Source organism: Xenopus laevis, chromosome 7L, assembly GCF_017654675.1.
Source record: "Xenopus laevis strain J_2021 chromosome 7L, Xenopus_laevis_v10.1, whole genome shotgun sequence".
Lineage (NCBI taxonomy): Eukaryota > Metazoa > Chordata > Amphibia > Anura > Pipidae > Xenopus > Xenopus laevis.
In genome coordinates this window covers 10876045-10895987 of record NC_054383.1, presented here as the reverse complement: position 1 = coordinate 10895987, position 19943 = coordinate 10876045, and the positions used below count along the sequence as shown (strand labels likewise).

The 19943-nt window shown below is 41.2% G+C and overlaps 1 protein-coding gene across 2 annotated transcripts in view; it reads left to right on the top strand.

Annotated features, from left to right (window-relative positions):
• The window catches only part of LOC108696075 (protein FAM13C), a 176589-nt gene that overhangs the window by 32165 nt on the left and 124481 nt on the right, over positions 1-19943 (top strand). For both annotated transcript variants that reach the window (XM_041570199.1, XM_041570201.1), the window contains exon 6: positions 7028-7128. In XM_041570199.1, coding sequence (XP_041426133.1) covers positions 7028-7128 — 101 coding nt within the window. The remainder of the gene's footprint in view (positions 1-7027; positions 7129-19943) is intronic.

The following is a 19943-nucleotide window of genomic DNA, read 5'->3' as shown; positions in this document are numbered from 1 at the left end:
GAATCCCTTAAAGGGCCGGTTTACCTTTAAGGTAACTATTAGTATGCTTTAGAATGATGTTCCTACTTTCCTTGCTTTTTTGCCTCTGACCCTATCTAAAAACAAATGCTGTAGAAGGCTACAAATATATTGTTATTGCTACTTTTTAATACTCATCTTTCTATTCAGGTCTCTCCTATTCATATTCCCGCCTCCTATTCAAATCAAGGCATGGTTGCTGGGGGAATTTGGACCCTAGCAACCAGAATTAGTAAACCGGAGAGCTGCTGAATAAAAAGCTAAATAACTCAAAATCCACAAATAATAAAAAATGAAAACCAATTGCAAATTGTCTATCCCTCTCTACATCATACTAAAATGTATTTTAAAGGAGAACTACCGCTTTAAGGAAGGTGCAGCTCAACCGAAAGCAGATGCTTCTTTGTGCTATAGGATATTTAGAGAAATTCAATAATGGGCAATAATTTGCTTTCTTTTGGACTCTTCTCACTTTCAGCTTTTAAATTGTTTGAATATTTTAAATTTTAAATATTTTAAATTGTTTGAATATATATATATATATATATATATATATATATATATATTAGGGATGCACCGAATATACTATTTTGGATTCGGCCGAACAAAAGATTCGCTGAATACCGAACCGAAATCCGAAATGGGAAAACATCTTTTACTTCATTGTTTTGTGACAAAAAGTCACACGATTTCCTTCCCAGCCCTTAATTTGCATGTGCAAATTATAATTTGGTTCGGCCGGGCAGAAGGATTCGGCCAAATCCAAATCCTGCTGAAAAAGGCTGAATCTTGGCCGAATCCCGAACTGAATCCTGGATTCAGTGTATACAGTGTTGGACTGGCCCACAGGGATACCAGGAAAACTCCCGGTGGGCCCAGGTGTCATTGCTGCTAAATATTTGGCCTATTTCATGGTCATTCCCTATTACTATGAGAACAAAGAGGCTAAATAGATGGAATAAAAGATTATCATATCTAAAGAAAAGGGACTAGGATAATAGAGTGAGGAGAGGAAGAATAATAGCACTGAAAGTGGGCCCCTGGTCTAAGGTTTTTGTGTATAGACAAATACAATAGGTCCTCTGCGCTCAACCCATTAGCAATATATTTAAGACAGAGACATGGGATATGGGATGACTTTGAAGTAGTTGGCCAGCTTGAATATATTGCAATCAGGGCCGGGCCAAGGGGTAGGCAGAGTAGGCACGTGCCTAGGGTGCAAAGCTGGGGGGGAGCCAGGCACGTACCTCCTCTGTCGTGTACCCCATTCCGTTCCCATCTATGCTTGACTCTCTCTGCCCTTTCCTTCTTTCTGCGCTCCTGGCGCTCGCCTGCGGTCCCCTGTCTGCCAGATCGTTTCTACCCTTTTCTTCTTTCTGCGCATGTGCGAACACAAGTTCGTGCGCATGCGCAGTAAATGGCAGAAGCGGTCGGGCAGCAGGGACCACACGCGAGCGCCAATTTGCGCATGCGCACTCGCGCTGAGCCGACGGCCCTGATTGCAATATATGGACAAAAAATCCCTGTTTTGTTTAAAGGGTAAGGCATTTTTCAGTAGCAGCATGCACAAAATGTCTCTGTCTTAAATATATTGATAATGGGTTGAGTGCAGAGGACTCTTGTATTTGTCTATATGTATTTTGTGGTCACACCCTCATTGCACCCCCGCCTAATGGTTTTAAAAATTAGTGGTGAGCACAACTTTCCCTTGTATATCTATATATATATATATATATATATATATATATATATATATATATATATATATATATATATATATATATATATATATATATATATATATATATATATATATATATATATTGAATATATGGAGAGCTGATATCTGCAGGCCGTGCATTTTTCCTCGCTGGACACTAATTTGCAGCTTTGCAAGCAATAAACATTTACAGATAACGCCGCAAGATGCTTAGAAGACAATTTCTAAAGTCAGCCCTGAAGCTGACGAAACAACAATTTTCCATCTATTAGCTACAAAGATGGATTTCCATTTCCTTCAGAAAAATAAAAAACTTTTTTATTTTTCCCAGTCCTTTGCGGATTAAGCACTGTGGGAATCGTCGAGCATAAACTCCCTGTTTTGGTGATTTCTGACAAATTATTACATAAAGTCTCCAGCAGGTTTAGTTAACTGGGGCCAAGATCAGCAGAGCTCGGCGAGTTCAGCCAAATGGCAAATGACATTAATTCTGAACTGGTTCAGTTATGATCTATGGGGTGCCGTTCTGATGTTCCAGGATTTCTTTAACCGGGATCTCTCTAGAATCTGTCTGCCATGGCTTGCCTTGCCTTTTCTCATGCAGCAAAATTCTATTTTGTCTTTATATCAAACATTCCAAAAAGAAGACAATTAATATAATATATGAAAAGCTATTGGATTTTCTGTAAAGGCCTCATATAGACAAGTGTGTTGTACAGGTATAGGATCTGTTATTCAGAAACCCATTATCCAGAAAGCTCCGAATCATGGGAAGGCCACCTCCCATAGAATCCATTTTATCCAAATAACCCAAATTTTTAAAAATCATTTCCTTTTTCTCTGTAACAATAAAACAGTAGCTTGCACTTGATCCCAACTAAGATATAATTAATCCTTATTGGAAGCAAAACCAGGCTATGGGGTTTATTTAATGTTTACATGATTTCCTAGTAAACTTAAGGTATGAAGATCTAAATTAAGGAAAGATCTGTTATCCAGAAAACCCCAGCTCCTGAGAATTCTGGACAACAGGCCCCAAAGATAAAGATAAAGTTTATTGTTCTTTATTTATTTGCCACTTGTATGTATTTCACAGTTGGTTGGTTCTGTTAGGCTCTGTCCTATGAGCATTCTGATGCTCTGATTGGTCACAGGTTGTCCCCAGCCCTGCCCATTTCAAACTGAGGCACAGAGCAAACTAGCAGTTAAAAGGTGCACACACATTTGATAAAGTCAGGGTTTTCATTCACTGAACTAATCGGTGTGCTGCAAATTGCAGTGTGTCCAGCCAACCTGCTGCTGTTCTGAGATTCACCAAAATATAAATGACTGTACAAGTATGGGACCTGTTATTCAGAATGCTCAGAATTTGGGGTTTTCCAGATAATGGATCCGTAATTAGGACCTTCATACCATAAGTCTACTAGGAAAATCATATTAACATTAAATAAACCCAATAGGCTGGTTTTGCTTCCATTACGGATTCAATAGCTGGGACAAGCTACTGTTTTATTATTACAGAGAAAAAAGGAAATCATTTTTAAAAATTTGAAATGAAAATATGAACGGCCTTTCTGTAATAATGGGTTTCTAGATAACGAATCCCATACCGTATTCAGTTTAATTTTTGTCATTCTCTTCTCTAGGTACAGGTATAAGTAACAGGTAACCCAACAGGCTGGTTTTGCTTCCAATAAGGATTGATTCTTTGGATCAAGTACAAGGCACTGTTTTATTATAACAGAGAAAAAGGAAATCATTTTTTAAAAATTGGATTATTTTTATAAAATGGAGTCAGTCTATGGGAGACGGCCTTCCCCTAATTCAGAGCTCTCTGGATAACAGATTTCCGGATAAGGTATGTTAACGGATGTACCAAATTTAGGATTTGGTCCATGATTCACCTACCAGGGGCGGGGGCTGCATCGCTAGTGCAGAGAGCTCAATTACATTCTCTTGCACAAGGAGAGCTAATTTTCAGTTTAAAAAATGGAAATGTGTCTCTTAAAGTAACCAGGAGAGGCTTTTTGCTGCCCTTGAAAACTTGCGGTGCAATGCCACCTAAGGGAAGGCTCCCCTGTTAAACCTGGAGCTACTAAAACTGACTTTTACCTAAAGTATCATATGCAGACTAAGAGTCGGACTGGAGCAATGGGGGCCCACCGGGACTGCCACATGAAGGGCCCTCCGGGCCCTCCCCTGTGAGTGGCTGATGAGCGCCGGTACACCATGCACCTGCAAGAATGCCGGTACACTTAGCGCCTGCGAAACGTGCAGGTGTTTTTTTAGGGAGCATCTGATTGGGGGAGCAGGTTTGGGCCAGCGGCGCCCACCGGGTTTTTTCCTGGTGTCCCACCGGCCCAGTCCAACACTGTGCAGACTTTATTTTGACTGCAAAATCCCAAATCCAAAAATATTCATCACAGTTGCAGTTCCGATTCTTCAAAAATCACAGAGCTGCAATGACGCTGGAACTATGGACCGTTTGGAGTAGAAAACACGGCAACTTGCATCTGCACTTGTAAAGGACATCTCAGGTTCGTACCCTGATTGTCATGTGACCTTAAAGACAGCAAAGGCGGACGAGTGTCGATGATACAAATTTAGGATCAGCCAGAAATGAATTTTGATTGGTCCGAGAAGTACATGAATATGATGATCAAATAAAAATCTGATGAGGTCTTTTTGTTTCATTGTCTGTCCTCCAGTTTTTGGGAACCCAACTAAGTGCAGTGTCAGACTGGCCCACTGGGGACCAGGAAAACTCCCGGTGGGCCCAGGTGTCAGTGGGCCTCTTGCTTCTAACTGTTTAACCTTTCTCATGATCATTACCTATTTCTTTATGGGAAAAATGCTTAATAATGGAAGAATATAGTAAGTAGATATGAGGAGAGGAGGAATAATAGTTTGGAAAGTGGACCAAGGCTTTAAATAAGGACCTCACATTTCCCCCATACTCCCAGTTTTTTTCTAGCAGCCTAGTAGGTCGGATGTCTCTGTTCTTCAGCTGACCAGCTATTTGTAAGTGAATTATCTTTCTGTGCAGTTAAGAGGCACAAAAACTGTAAATATTCCTATGTAACTCCTGCTGAACATTTCTTTCCCTTTGAAGAAGCCATTAATCAGTGGGAGAGTCACATCAATCCTCCCAGAGATGCCGCTTTCCCCTGGCTCCTATCAATAACAGCTGACAATAAGATGTCTGAATAGCTCCCATTTAATTGTTTTCTCCATTTATTTTTTCAATCTTTTCAACATTTCTCTGCAGAAAACAGAAGTCCCACCGTCTGTAAATCTCAGGGTATTTTTTCCTTTGCTTATTTGTTATTTCAGATGCAGGATAAGTTATTTCATCCTGAAAGGGAAGCTATTGTGAATAAAAATGCTTCATGACAACCTTGGGTGCCCTTGAAAGAAATACTGTATTTTTATAAAATCACTTTCTGTATTTAATTTTTCTTTTCTTTTTAAGTTAGAGACTCTTTATAGGTACAGTGGACATACACGCATATATATATATATAAATATATATATATATTTATATATATATAAACTATGAATTTGATAAAGAGAGTTATATTCTGAAATACTTTGTAATTGGTTTTAATTTTTTATTATTTGTGGATTTTGCAATTTCAGCAACCTGGTTCCTAGAGTGCAAATTACCAGTAACGTAACTGGAGGGGGGCGGGCCCTGGTGCGGGACGTGCAGCCGGGCCCCCGCCCTCCTCCGTACCAGATATTTTTCCCCCAAAATCGGCCGATGCAACCGGAAATCGGCAGTGCGCGAGCTGCAGGGGGGCCCTGAGAGGGTGCGGACCCTGGCCCAATTGCACCCCCTGCTCCCCTGGTAGTCCTGCCACTGCAAATTACCCTAGCCTTGATTTGAATAAGAGTCTTGAATAGGTTTAAGAGAGGCCTGATGAAAGATGAGTAATAAAAAGTAGCAATAACTTGAAATTTGTAGCCTTACAGAGCATTTGTTTTGTAGATGAGGTCAGTGACCCCTATTTGAAAGTTGAAAAGAGTCAAATAACTCAAAAACTATAGAAAAAGAAAAAATGAAGTCCAATTGAAAGTTGCTTAGAATTAGACATTCTATACCATACTAAAAGTTAACTTAAAGGCGACCCACCCCTTAAAGAGGTATCACAGTACTTTAATGGCAACGTTTTAGGATCCAAAATATGCAGACACCTGCCTGTGTACCATTCCATTCCCAATCTAAGGGTATTATTATAACATTGATTCTCTCTTTGCTGCTATAACAGGCTTCACTCATTGGAAAGGCTTTTTACTAGCTGTTGGAACATTGTTGGTGGGATTTGAATCCGTTCATCTGTTATAAGTTGGACATTGATGTTGGAGATCAGACCTGGCTCACATTGGGGCTCCAGTTCATCCCACAGGGTTTAGCTTGGGTTGGGATCAAGGCTCTGTGTAGGCCAGTCAAGTTCTTCCCATCCCATCTTTACAAACCAATATATTTTACAGGCAACAATGAGGTGCTAATATAAGTTTCAGGCCAAGGCCATGTAGAATGGAAGCATTGTTGGATAGTGATGGGCGAATTTGTCCCATTTCGCCAGGCCTGTTACCTGTAAACACTGTATATATGTATGATGGTGATAAAAATATTCAATGTGCACATGAGGTGTTGGACTGGGATGCCATGGGCCCTCCAGAAAACCTTATATCATGGGCCCACCAGAAAACCTTAGACCATGGGCCCACCAGAAAACCTTAGACCATGGGCCTACCAGAAAACCTTGGACAGTGGGCCCACCAGAAAACTTTAGCTTGTGAGCCCACCAGAAAACTTTAAACTGTAGACCCACCAGAAAACCTTAGACCGTGAGCCCACTTTCCAACTATTAATCATCCTCTCCTCACTCAACCACTTTATTCTTCTAGCTTTTATCTCTACATACTATACTCTTATATTCTTCCATTATTAAGCCTCTTTTTCCCCATATAGAAATAGGGAATGACCATGAAATAGGCCAAATGGTAAGAAGCAAGAGACCCACTGATACCTGGGCCCACCGGGAGTTTTCCTGGTATCCCAGTGGGCCAGTCCAACACTGTGCACATGAATCACAGTCTTCCCTTGTGTCCTATTCCTCTTTATACCTACAACTGTCATCGTAAAGGAGACTTACTCCTAGAATTGGATATTGAAGGGTTTCTGATGTGCTTTCAACTTGATATTTACTGTATGTTGCTTTCAGTAATGCAGTAATGGCACTTTCGTGTTAATTACTTTATAATGTCTAATCTCTCACCCAGAGACACACGCCATCAATACAAAACACGCAACCCATCAGCCCTACCGAAGAAATGCCTCATAATCGCAATTCCTTTCGGAGTTCATCGAAAAACACATTCGGGTAAGACATTTATACAACACGGACATGGTGTGATATATATTAGCCAGTGTAAGGAAATAGACACTCATTGCAAGTTATTTAACTCAATAATCAATAGCACTTGTTTAACTGCAGGTGTGGACCCCATAATTCTCCCACATGGCAAGTCACATGGTTTTTTCGGGTCACATGCACTTAATCAAGGGGATCGGTGGAGAACAGCCTTCTGTGAAGCAAACCATTTTAATTTAATATCATTCCATTTCTTAAAGGAGAAGGAAAGATACAGAGGCATTTTATTGCCAATAGATTAGCTGCAATAGTACAAGAATGCTATATTTATTCTGCAGAATGTTTTATCATGCCTGAGTAAAAAGCTCTAGAAGCTCTCTGTTTGTTTAGGATAGCAGCTGCCACATTAGCTTGGTGTGACATCACTTCCTGCCTGAGTGTCTCCCTGCTCACTCATAGCTCTGGGCTCAGATTACAGCAGAGAAGGGGGGAGGAGCAAACTGAGCATGCTCAAGCCCTAGCCCTGGAGGTTTAAGCTGAAAACAGGAAGTCTGATACAGAAGCCCATGAGTACACAATAGAAGGAAAGAAATGTGGTGTTTCTTTTGACAGAGGACTCAGAGCAGCATTACTTTGCGGGTTTACTGTTGTATTTATATAGACCTTTCTGATAAAGCTTAATTAATTTTAGCCTTTCCTTCTCCTATAAGATATTTTAAAAGATATTTTAAAAGCTTGTTTGTGTATTGCAAAGATTAGGTTATACTGCTTTATAGTCATCAATATGCCATGACGTTGAACATATATATATCCTCTTTAGATCTAACTGCTTAAATAGATGAAAGATGAAACCATCAAGACACTATTAATACTTTATTAAACCCTATTAAACCCTATTAAACCCTATTAGGGTTTAGTTCATTGTTTTCCTCCTCCTTGTTTGTAAGATATAGAAAATGCAGAGAGTTTGATTAACTGAACACAGTGTTAAATGTTAAAAGATATATAATATGAAATTGATGACCCAATATGTTTTCCCCTTCCCTACACCTTATCTTTTTTTTTTTTAACTTTGGCTGCAGAGCTTACTACTATTTCATTAGCACCTTGATTCCAATCTCACTGTGGTTTATAGGTGCATCAGTTTTTATTGATAAGTGAACCCCCATATAGAATGAGCCCACTTCATCCAGATTAGCGTCTATCGAGCATTAAAAGGTGAAGAACAAGTTCAGCCATTGCACCTAAGGACACTCATTCCGAATCCTTTTGAGCAGATGAATAACTGTGAAGTTATCCTGCTTCAGTATTCAGCGCCCCTCTGAGAATCCACTGTTCAATATCCCTGAATTACAGGCATTAATGAACACACATCAGAATCATTTTCTCTGCACAAATCTTTTATCTGAGCTAAAAAAAGGACACTGACCCCATCTAAAACACAAATGCTCTGTAAGGCTACAATTTTATTGTTATTGCTATAAATTTTTATACTCATCTTTCTTTTCAGGCCTCTTCTAATCATATTCCAGGCTCTTATCCAAATCATCTTGCTGTTTTCTTACATACAGACACAACTGTGTTTTATTCTGTCTGGCCTCATGATATTCTGCAATAGTATCATGTTGCCCTGGGGAGCTAGCGAAACGTTTTATTTACATCTCTGATATTGCTGGACTACAGCCACCAGATTGGCAATCTAGTACAGGTATGGCATCCGTTAACCAGAAACCTGTTATCTGGAAAGCTCCGAATTACAGAAACACAATCTCCTATAGGAGTATATTCAGCCATCTGGTTGCTAGGGTCCAAATTACCCCAGCAACCATGCATTGAGTTGAATAAGAGACTGGAATATGAATAGGAGAGGGGCTGGATGGATGAGTAATAAAAAGTAGTAATAACAACATTCTATTTTTAAGAGTTTCTGAGAAGTTTGGTTCAAAGGAGTGTTGGGGTGTTTAAGCATCATTTAAGGAATTACAGGCAATGATGCATCCTAAAGCTGTGATTTAATAGAATAGACACAGCCTAATAATCCTATTGTAATACAGGTATTGTACCTGTTATCCAGGATGCTCGGGACCTGGTGTCTTCCAGAGAAGGGATATCTCCGTAATTTTGGATTCATACCTTAATGGAAGCCCGTCTCCCATAGAATCCATTTGATGCATAAAATTTGAATGTTTAAAAATGATTTTCTTTTTTTTCTGTAATAATAAAACAGTAGCTTGTATTTGATCCCAACGAAGATATAATTAATCCTTATTGGAAGCAAAACAATCCTATTGAGTGTTCCTAATGTTCAAATGATTTTTTAGTAGACTTAATTCAGAGCTTTCTGGATAACGGGTTTCTGGGTAACAGATCCCATACCTGTACCAGCAACATCCAGTCAATAGACATTGCTGGAATTTGTGTCTATACCTTTTGGCCATAAACAGTGGTTGTTCTCATGGAATTTTGAATAGTCTGGTTTCCTTGCAAATAGCCGTTGAACCTCTCTGACTTTAGAACAGAGTCGGTCTTTTTTCTGTTCTTGTACAACGGAGTCATTGCTCTTTGGCTACACTTCAGTTTCAAAATTTCTTATACTTAACCGAGTTTGCACAACACAAACTACCAGAAAACATCATTGAAGGCATGAGCCTTGGCGTGCTTTCACTTCGGCAACCCTTGAATCAAGATCATAAGCCTAAAAAACAGAAATAAAATAAAAACTTGAGGGGCTGAGTGGGAAGAGCAGAGAACAACGAGTTTCTGCCTCCAGATCAACAGTGATCCTTTTAAATATACATTTCAGTCCTTTGAGAAAGGAAGTGCTGATATGGAAGCCTAACGAGTTTATTCTTATTATAATTAGATAGAAGTATCATATCTTATTTAGCTAGGCTCTCTTTTTGAAAAAGAAAGACTTGTCCGAGAAAGGAAAGTATATGTTCTGGAGACAGGCATGAGTGGGTATAGGGTAGGTGATAATATTTCTGAAGACAGGCTTGAATGGGTATAGGGTAGGTAATGGCGATTCATTTATTGGCCAAAATAATGCTTTTACTAGAACAGTGCTCAGTGTCGGACTGGCCCGGCGGGATACCGGGAAAATACCCGGTGGGCCCCGACCCTAGTGGGCCCCCGCCGGGCCAGTCCCCCTCTCCCAAACAGTTTTTAAAAAAAAATTTAAAAAATTTCAGCGCATCGCAGCGCCGTTTGCGCATGCGCGATGCGCCGCCTGGGCAATTATGCCGAGCGGCGATTCGCCTAACAAGTAGGTAGCGGGGGCCAGAGGGGGGCCCTGGACACCAGTCCCGGTGGGCCCCGGGCCCCCCAGTCCGACCCTGACAGTGCTAAATTTCACAAGTGCAGTTGCCGGTACCAACTAATCGGCAATGTGGCTTCTGTAATGGACGGTTGTATCTTTTTTCTGGGTTCTGGTGGCACCCTTCTTCTTAGATTTCAGTCCAATCGCTAAACAGGGTGCAGGGCTGCTTGGATAGTGGAACAGGTGAAAGAACAATACAGGTATGGGATCTGTTACCCAAAAACATATTATCCAGAAAGCTCAGAATTATGGCAAGGAAACCTCTAATGGACTTCAGTTTAATCAAATAATTACATTTTTAAAAATGTATTTCCTTTTTCTCTGTAATAATAAAACAGTAGCTTGTACTTGATCCCAACTAAGATATAATTAATCCTTATTGGAAGAAAACCCAGCCTATTGAGTTTAATTAGTGTTTAAGGTACGAAGATCCAAAGATTCCTAAGCAGGGAAACCCTAGATCTAGAGTATTCTGGATAACAGGTCCTATACCTGTATTATAGTTGGCATAGTTGGTAAGATAACATATTCTCCACTTGGTGTTTTATTTTTACAGGAGTGCCATGGTTTCCCTAGCACACAAGTACTGGGTTCAGGGTTAGACTGGCCAGTGGGATAAGGGGAAAAACCCGGGGGGCCCCTGGCCTTTGTGGGCCACTGCCAGCCTAGTCCGTTTCTTCCCTGGCTGTGAAATGCAGGCGACAATTGCAGCACCCCTCCTGCGCTTACGTCCGCAAGGAGTTGAATACAGGTAGGGCCTCCATCGGGGGGCACTGTGGGGACCATTGTCCCGGGGCCAATGGCTTCTATATGTTAAGGGGGGGCAGCTGTGCTGCGTTTTCTGGCTTAGCCAGGCCCCCTTGAACTGGTGAAGTAGGAGCGGAGTTGCGCCGAAGTAGGAGCGGAGTTGCGCTGAAGTAGGAACCGTGTTGTGCCCAGCCATGTCAAAACAATTTTTTTTTTAAAACCTTTGTGCACTCATTTTGTGAGGCCCTGGCAGCTGACGGTTTTTTTTAACTTGGGGGGCCCTGGCCACAACATTTTTTTGTACAGGGTGAGGGTCCCGCAAATTCTGATGGTGGCCTAGAATACAGGTACATGGTGTGCAGGGGAGGGTGGGTTTTGGCACGTACAGCTGGGGTGGGGAGCCCCAAGGAACCAGCCCCAGGTGACCCTGGCTGGGTTGTCTTCTAGATTCAGGGGATGGGAATCAGAGACTGGAGTTCATTAGTATATTCCATGTGTATGGTGTGGGTAAGAGTAGTCCAAGTTCAGAAATGTTATAGGGTACATTATATTCTGCATGCCCATAAAATCACAGCAGTGCTGTCAGCAGGTGGCAATATTATATTGCATGGGAAAGACGTTTAGAGGACAATAAAAGTGTTGGTCTAGAGAAGGTTATGGGAAATACGACTGTGTTTCTGCCACACATTAGTTTAAAGTATTTCATATAAATGTAGGAATTTAAGGGATGGCATGTGAGTGTGCAAGAATAGCTGCTGCTGCTGCTGCTGACAGACGTGTAACCTGAGCTGCTCATTAACACTGACACTTCATTTTTGTTGTGTTTCTGCTATGTGTGTTTTTTGGAGTTGCTTAATCTGGTTCAGTAAGTTTTGCCTTTCCCAGTAGCAACACATATCTGGTTATAGCTACAATCGGCCGGACTGGACAAGCTCATACCGTATGCAGGAGAAAATAACTCCTTTATCATTTTGCCTTAAAGCAGAAATATTTCTAAGGGTGAGAGAAAACGACTGCGGTTTATCTGCCAAACGCCAACATTCTCCGAAGCTCTTGTTTTACAGCTAAATATTGCCGAAAGCTCCCAATGACTTTAACTAACTCAAGGAGGTTAATGAACAGCTTTGCCATTTAATGTACACTAATTGCACTGCTATGAACAGTTTTGCCTCGTATTTAGAATATACGTGTACATTTATGACAATTTTCAATTGGTTTTCATTTTTTATTATTTGTGGTTCTTCGAGTTATTTAGCTTTTTATTCAGCAGCTCTCCAGTCTGCAATTTCAGCCATCTGGTTGCTAGGGTCCAAATTATCTTAAAAATCATGCACTGATTTCAATGAGAGACTGGAATATAAATAGGAGAGGCCTGAATAATAACAATAAATGTGTAGCCTGATAGAGCATTTCTTTTTGTTTTTTTAGATGAGGTCAGTGACCCCCATTTGAAAGCTGGAAAGAGTCAGAAGAAGAAAACTATAAAATAGAAAAAAATGAAGACTAATTGAAAAATTTCTTAAAACTGGTTATGCTATAACGTACTAAAAATTAACTTAAAGGTGAACAACCCCTTTAATATAGGACGATCCGTACTCATACCTCCCAACTGTCCCGTCTTTTGTGGGACAGTCCCGATTTTGACCACTCAGCCTGCAGTCCCGGATTGTTGCTGAAATGTCCCTTTGATCTCCTGCACTGAACAGCCAGAAAAAGATACAAAGGGGCGAATTTTCACCTCGGAAGGCTTCCGCCCCACTTTGCGCAACTTCATCAGACGTTAATTCTCAGTGAATATGTGTATTTATAAAAATGTGACGTTTTGTCTCGGCAAATGAATGTGAATTTTCACTATCATTACTTTCTTCCTTTAAATATTAAATATTATTAAATATGGCGGGTACATATAGGTCATTTATATGTCTTTATAAGTGAGCGTTGGTGAAACTGCTGGAAGTGGTGACTAGTGATGGGCGAATCAGTCTATTGGAAAATTTGCGAAACCCATTGAATTCAATGGGCGTCAAAATAATTTTGATGCACGGAAATTTTGACAAGATCAACAATTTTTATACACACAACTATTTTGTCCAAATGCATTACAGTCAATGGGCTGCGAAATTATTTTGACAAGCCACAAATTTTATGCGCGCATCAATTTTAACCCCCTAAGAAGTTTATAAAAAGAGGGGCATTCAGTGTCGAATGCAGCATAAGTTAGGGTTAATTTACCCAAATAAAAGGGGGTCCAGGACCACACCCCGTAGATTGATGCAGTAAAAAAGTATTTATTGAAGCAAAAAACACCACAGCGAAAGCCTTACGCATTTCATGCCTTAGGGGCACTTTTAAACACAATTCTTTTTTTGACGCAGTGAATTTTCGCAGAACATTAGCGGGCTGCGAAATGTGGACATTTGCCGTGAATCCATGCCTGACGAATACATTCACCCATCACTAGTGGCCACTTATTATTGAAAATGTCTAAGGAAGTAAAATAAAGATAAAATAGATCCTCTATTGTCCTAGACATGAGCCCACCCTAAAACAAATGTGGAATGAGCTTCATATGGTTACAAAAACTTGACAAAGTCTGCTGTGCCAAAACGTTGGGGTTATTCTCATTTTTTGGCAGGCGTATCCACTCCTTGTTGCTTTCTTTCTGCCTTGTACACACCATGGGGTGGTATGTTTATCATTGTTATACTGTATATGCTGATGTTCTTGTTTATTGTTGTAACTGCCAAATTGATTTTTTAAACAGTAAAAAGATTTTTTTTTTGTGCTACCACCTGTGTCTATGGCAAAAGTTTTTTTCTAAATGTGTGCAAACCTGACATTTGGTATAGTCAGTATCTGGTTACTTTATTTATTTTGCACCTCTAATCATACATTGCCTAACACTTTATTGATTGGTGTGCCCTCGATTTTAGGGATGCACCGAATCCAGGATTCGGTTTGGAATTTGGCCAGGATTCGGCCTTTTTTAGCAGGATTCGGCCAAATCCTTCTGCCTGGCCGAACCGAATCCTAATTTGGCAAGGGGTGGGGAGGGAAAGCGCATGACTTTTTGTCACAAAACAAGGAGATAAAAAAGTGTTCCCCTTCCCACCCCTAATTTGCATATGCTAGTTAGGATTCGGTTCGGTATTCGGCCAAATCTTTTGCGAAGGATTCAGGGGTTCAGCCGAATCCAAAATAGTGGATTCGGTGCATCCCTACTTGATGAATCTGTTTTTTTACAAAAAGTGTATATACGGTAACATATATTTAACAGTTACAACTTTTAAACATAATCCTACATTGAAATATTAAAAAACACCAGCGTTTTGGCCCAGACCAATCAGGGTACACTACTGTAGACATTGCCTTGTAAGTGCATCCAGACCCTCCATCATTCCTATTTCCCCTTAATTTTGCACCATTCATTCTTCCTTTCCTAGTCTACTGAGATGTCCAGTCCCAACTGACAAAAAGCAGCTCCTCAGCCTGATGCTGCCACCATGGCCAGAACTAGGGGTAGGCAGAAGAGGCAACTAAGTGGGGGTGCCAAACACGTACCTCTTCTTTTGTCTAACACTGGTCCAGACCCTTGTTTCCCACCAGCACTCTGTGGTGCGCTCCCCTCCCACATGCCAGCCAGGTTGCCTTGGCCTTGGCCTGGACCTGATTGCAACCACCACACTTCACAGTGTCGGCCTGGGCCATCCATTTGGCCCAGACACTTATGGGTCTCAGACCGACTCCGGCCTGCTCCCCTGCCTGGACTGATCCTTCTCCCCGATTACAGGTTGAAAGTTTAGGAGACTAGGAAGTAAAAGATAGAGGGCAAGTAAGAACAGATGGCAGATGCCAGGAGTAGGGCCCTTGAACATACTGTACCTCCCAACTGTCCAGTTTTCTGCGGCACAGTCACAATTTTGACAGCTCAGCCGGCAGTCCCAGGTTTCTTACTGAAATGTCCCCACTTTCTCTTGATTTCCTGCACTGAATAGCGAGAAAAAGATACAAAGTTTCTGAAACAATTAAAATAAGAACACTTAGCAGCTACACTTCAATACATGTGTAACTATTTAAGAAAAGCAGGTCTCTTGGGAGAACTGAGACTAGCACTTAAGGGTGGTGTCAGGCGGGGGGAGATTAGTCGACCCAGCAACAAATCGCCTCTTCTTCGGGCGACTAATCTCCCGTAAATGCCTTCCCGCCGACTATGTAATGTAATGTAAATCCCCGTGGGATGGCACTTGGATCGTTTCGGCTTTCCGAAGTCGGCCAAAGTTTCCTCGCAAGGCAACTTCGGGCGCTTCGGAAAATGAAGCGTTCCAATTGCCATCCTGCTGGCAATTTACATTCTTGCCGATGGAAAGGCATTTACGGGAGATTAGTTGCCCGAAGAAAAGGCAATTTGTTGCTGGGCGACTAATCTCCCTCAGCAGCCACGTCTGCCACCACTCAAAGGGGTGATTCACTTTCATTAGCAAAACCAGGGTCGGACTGAGGGGCCTAGGGCCCACCGGGACTGCTGTCCAGGGCCCCCCCTCTCCCCTACTGTGACTGATGAATGAAGGTGCTGCTCGGCGTGCATGAATAAAGGATTGTAGTTTTTTTTCTACAATCTGAAGATTGGAGAGGGGGTCTGTCCACTGGGGGCCCACGAGGGTCGGGGCCCTACGGGTTTTTTCCCGGTCTTCTGCCGGGCCAGTCCGACCCTGAGCAAAACAGTAATACACATAAACGTTGCACTAAACCTCCCAGAAATGCGTTCAAACTTTCATAACCTGCCAAAATGTGTAAAATGGACTGTGCACAAGTTTTTGTCCCTCTTTTAGTTTTTCAGATTTTTGGAGGCAGGCTTGAAGTCAGACCAGGTGGACCCCCGACATCCCAGGCCGACCCTGTTCCCAATAGGCATGTTGTGGGCAGTGTTAGAATTGCTCCACATATATTTCAGCCATAATGGAGGAGGCACCTTTTACAAAGCTGAAAAAAAAAATCCGTCCCTGTGGGAAATCATATTTTGATAAAAGAAAATAAAAGAAAACATACTTTCATTACCCGTCCTGTTTATCGCCCCTCGTACATATTTCGGCCTCCTGCTCGGACCATTAAATATCGCAGGGCTAAGGATACATTGCTGACATTCTGCGCTGTCACTCAGCTCTCAAGGTGTTTGTCTATTACAAAATTAGAAGCAGAAACTGCCAGCTAAACCGACGGGCGCTAAAATGAATACACAGACATGCTTGGCACCGACATTCGCCTGCGTCCATGCCAACAGATTGCGTGACAGCTGTAAAGCCCCACCATCTGTAATGCAGCCATATTTATAATGACTCAGCCGATCTGATTTAGAGCCTCGGCATGAAAATAAAAAAATACAAATATAATACAAGGTTGTGTTTCATCCAAGCGACATTTCCAAACAGCTGTTACTAAAGAATTTATTTTCCTACAAATTTGTCGACAGCTAATTCTATATGGGAAATAAAGGAACTAAAAAAATCAGAACATCCCAAATCGTTAAAACAAAATTACAATCCACTGGGTAGAACCACTGGGTTGGAAGAGTGTTATCCATCACACAAGTTAAATTAAATTTTAGTCTGTGGTATTCCTAGCAACTTTTCAATTGGTCTTCATTTTTTTATTTTAAGGTTTTTTTTTAAAAAAATGTATTTTCCTTATCTTCTGCCTCTTTCCAAATTTCAAATGATGAGGGGTCACTGACCCCAGAAGCCTCTGTGAGGCTACAGTTTAGTGATTTTTTATTTTTATGACTTATCTTCCTCTTTAGATATCTCCTATGCCGAATAATTCGCACAATGTCGAAAAAATTCGGAAAACTTCGACAATTTGTCAATGGACATCAAAATAATTTTGATGCACAACAATTTGTGACGCGAGTGACAAATACATTACAGTCAATGGGCGTCTGAATAAATTTGACGATTCTCTTTGTTGTTGTTTCGCTGGTGAATTTTCAACGCAAAACATTTGCCGCAAATCCATGCCGGATTTTATTTGCCCATCACTAGTCTCTAGTTCAAACCTCTGCCTGGTTGTTAGGGTGAATAAGACCCTAGCCACCAGATAACTACTGAAATACCAAACTAGAAAGCTGCTGAATGATAAAGCTTCGTAACGGAAAACCACAAAAAACAAAAACAAAATCAAGACCAATTGCAAATTGTCTCCGAATTTCAATGTCTACATCAAACTAAATGTGCTTGGTGAACTAACCTCTTTACTTATCTTCCTAATTACATCCTCTCCTATTCATCTTCCAGTCTCTCATTCAAACCCCTGCCAGGTTGGTAGGATAAATAAGACCCCAGTAACCAGATAGCTGCTGAGAAAAAAAAAAAGCTTTATGGAAAAAAACACAAAAAATAAAAAAATCACGACCAATTGCAAATGGTCTCAGAATATCAATGTCTACAGCATACTAATATTTAACTCCATTTCTTAAAGGTCCAAACTCAGCCCCCGCGAGATCTATTGTGTGTGTCTATTGACTCCAGGATTCGTACAGCAGATTGAACCAATGCCCCTAGCTCACTTGAGTATAAAGAAAAGCCCGCAAGTGTCATTTTGATGCTAAATTCCAGAAATTACACATCTCAGCTCAGACCATTTTGAGCGCAGATGTGTCCCACTCCCAATCACAACCCACAATTGTGTTTGTTTTCAGGCAACAGGGCCAGGCGCAACTCCACCTCACACTCGCAATCGTGCTGAGATTATAGGGTAAAACTGTGCATTCTGGGTGAAAAAAACACTTGCCAAATTTTGTGAATTTGCACTTTGAGGGGTGCATTTGTGTAAGTAAATGACCTGTAGTTTTTGTAGGCATCCCTTTTTACGAAGAATAGAATAACATTTTCATTAGCAGATTTACAGGTAAAAATGACATGGAATCTTTGCACCTTCAAGAACCAATGTTGTATTGTGACTGCACAGAATCCACTGTTTTGGATTCAGTCGAACCCCCGAATCCTTTGTGAAAGATACCAAACTGAATCCATACCTCCCAACAGTAAAAAGAGGGACAAAAAAGTTGGCGCGCGAGTGCGGCCATTTTTTGACCACTCCCATTTTTGTGTCCACAACCCCCAATTACCATGTTCATTTTACAAAATTTGGCAGGTTAAGAAAGTTTGAACATATTCCTGTGGTTTCTTTCAGTTATTACAGTTTTGCTAATGAAGGTGACTTGCCCTTTAGGCTAGGGCCACACGGCGCGATTTTGCCGCGATTCTGCGCTGGGCGAGTTGCGAGTTGCGAGTCGCTGCGGTTTTTAAGCCGAAATAGCTTTGTTAACTTTGGCGCTGGCGTCAATGCAAATCGCGGCGAAATCGCTGCGCTAATTCACACGCGGCGATTCTTTTTCTACTGTCGCCCGGAAACGCCCAGCGAGGCAACTTCGGGCGACAATAGAAAACGAATCGCCGCGTGTGAATTAGCGCAGCGATTTCGCCGCGATTTGCATTGACGCCAGCGCCAAAGTTAACAAAGCTATTTCGGCTTAAAAACCGCAGCGACTCACAACTCGCAACTCGCCCAGCGCAGAATCGCGGCAAAATCGCGCCGTGTGGCCCTAGCCTTAAGCTGTGAGTCTAACTTTTCCCAAGGGACCTGTTATCTTATATTGTCACAATGATTTATTTGCTTATCTCAAATTTGTCACAAAAGTATCTTCTCTGCAGCTGTGGCTGTTCTGGGCTCTCTGCCAAAAGAAAATTAAATTAGAAACATTCTTTTTCTGCCTGTTCAGTACAGAGAAAATCTGGACTTTTCAGTACAAATGAGGGACTGCGGGTTGAGCTGTCAAAAGAGGGACTGTCCCTCTAAAAATGGGACAGTTGGGAGGTATACTGAATCTGAATCCTAATTTGCATATGCAAATCAGGGGTGGGAAGGAGGAAATATTTTTTACTTCCATGGTTTGTGACAAAGTTATGCAATTTCCTCCCCTAATTTGCATATGCAAATTCGGATTAGAATTCGGCCAAATCCTGCTGAAAAAGGCCGAATCCTGAACCGAATCCTGGATTCAGTGCATCCCTAATTGTGACCCAGTGCCACCCTAGTGCACCCATCCCCAATCCCCAATGTGAATGCAAAGGAAGTGACATATTGCATGTGAGTGGTAAGAAGTGATGTAATAACGATGCACAGTATGTCACTTCCTACCATGCATGTGCACTGCATCACTCCACGGCCCCCCTATCCCTAACAGGGATTTTCCATATGGCCACCCAAGAACATAGCAGACCTATCTGGTGGTAAAGCTGAACATGGAAGTAATATGTATGTAATAATCTGAGGACAAAATAATTGTCATATTCAGTTGTTTGAGACGTCACATGACTATAAGTGTTCTTATTCTTTCAACTGAACACTTAGGGGGCTATTTACTAAAACTCAAATTTATCTCATATTTTTATTAAACCAAACTCAGCCAAACTCCCATTCACTAACTTATCTTATTTATCAATAAAATAACTCGAGTCAGGAAGACACTCGATAAAACCCAAATCGTACAATTTTTTTTCATTTGACGCCCAAAATGCTCTATTTTTGGGGGTTATTGCTAGTGAAGGGCGAATTTGCCCAGTTTTGCTTTGCCAAAAAATTTGCGAATTTGCTGCAAAATTTCCTAAATTAACGAAACGGCGGAAAAAAATGACGGAAAAATTGTGAAATTTGGACATTTTCATGGAGAAATTGTGAAAATCTGAAATTTTTACGAAAAATT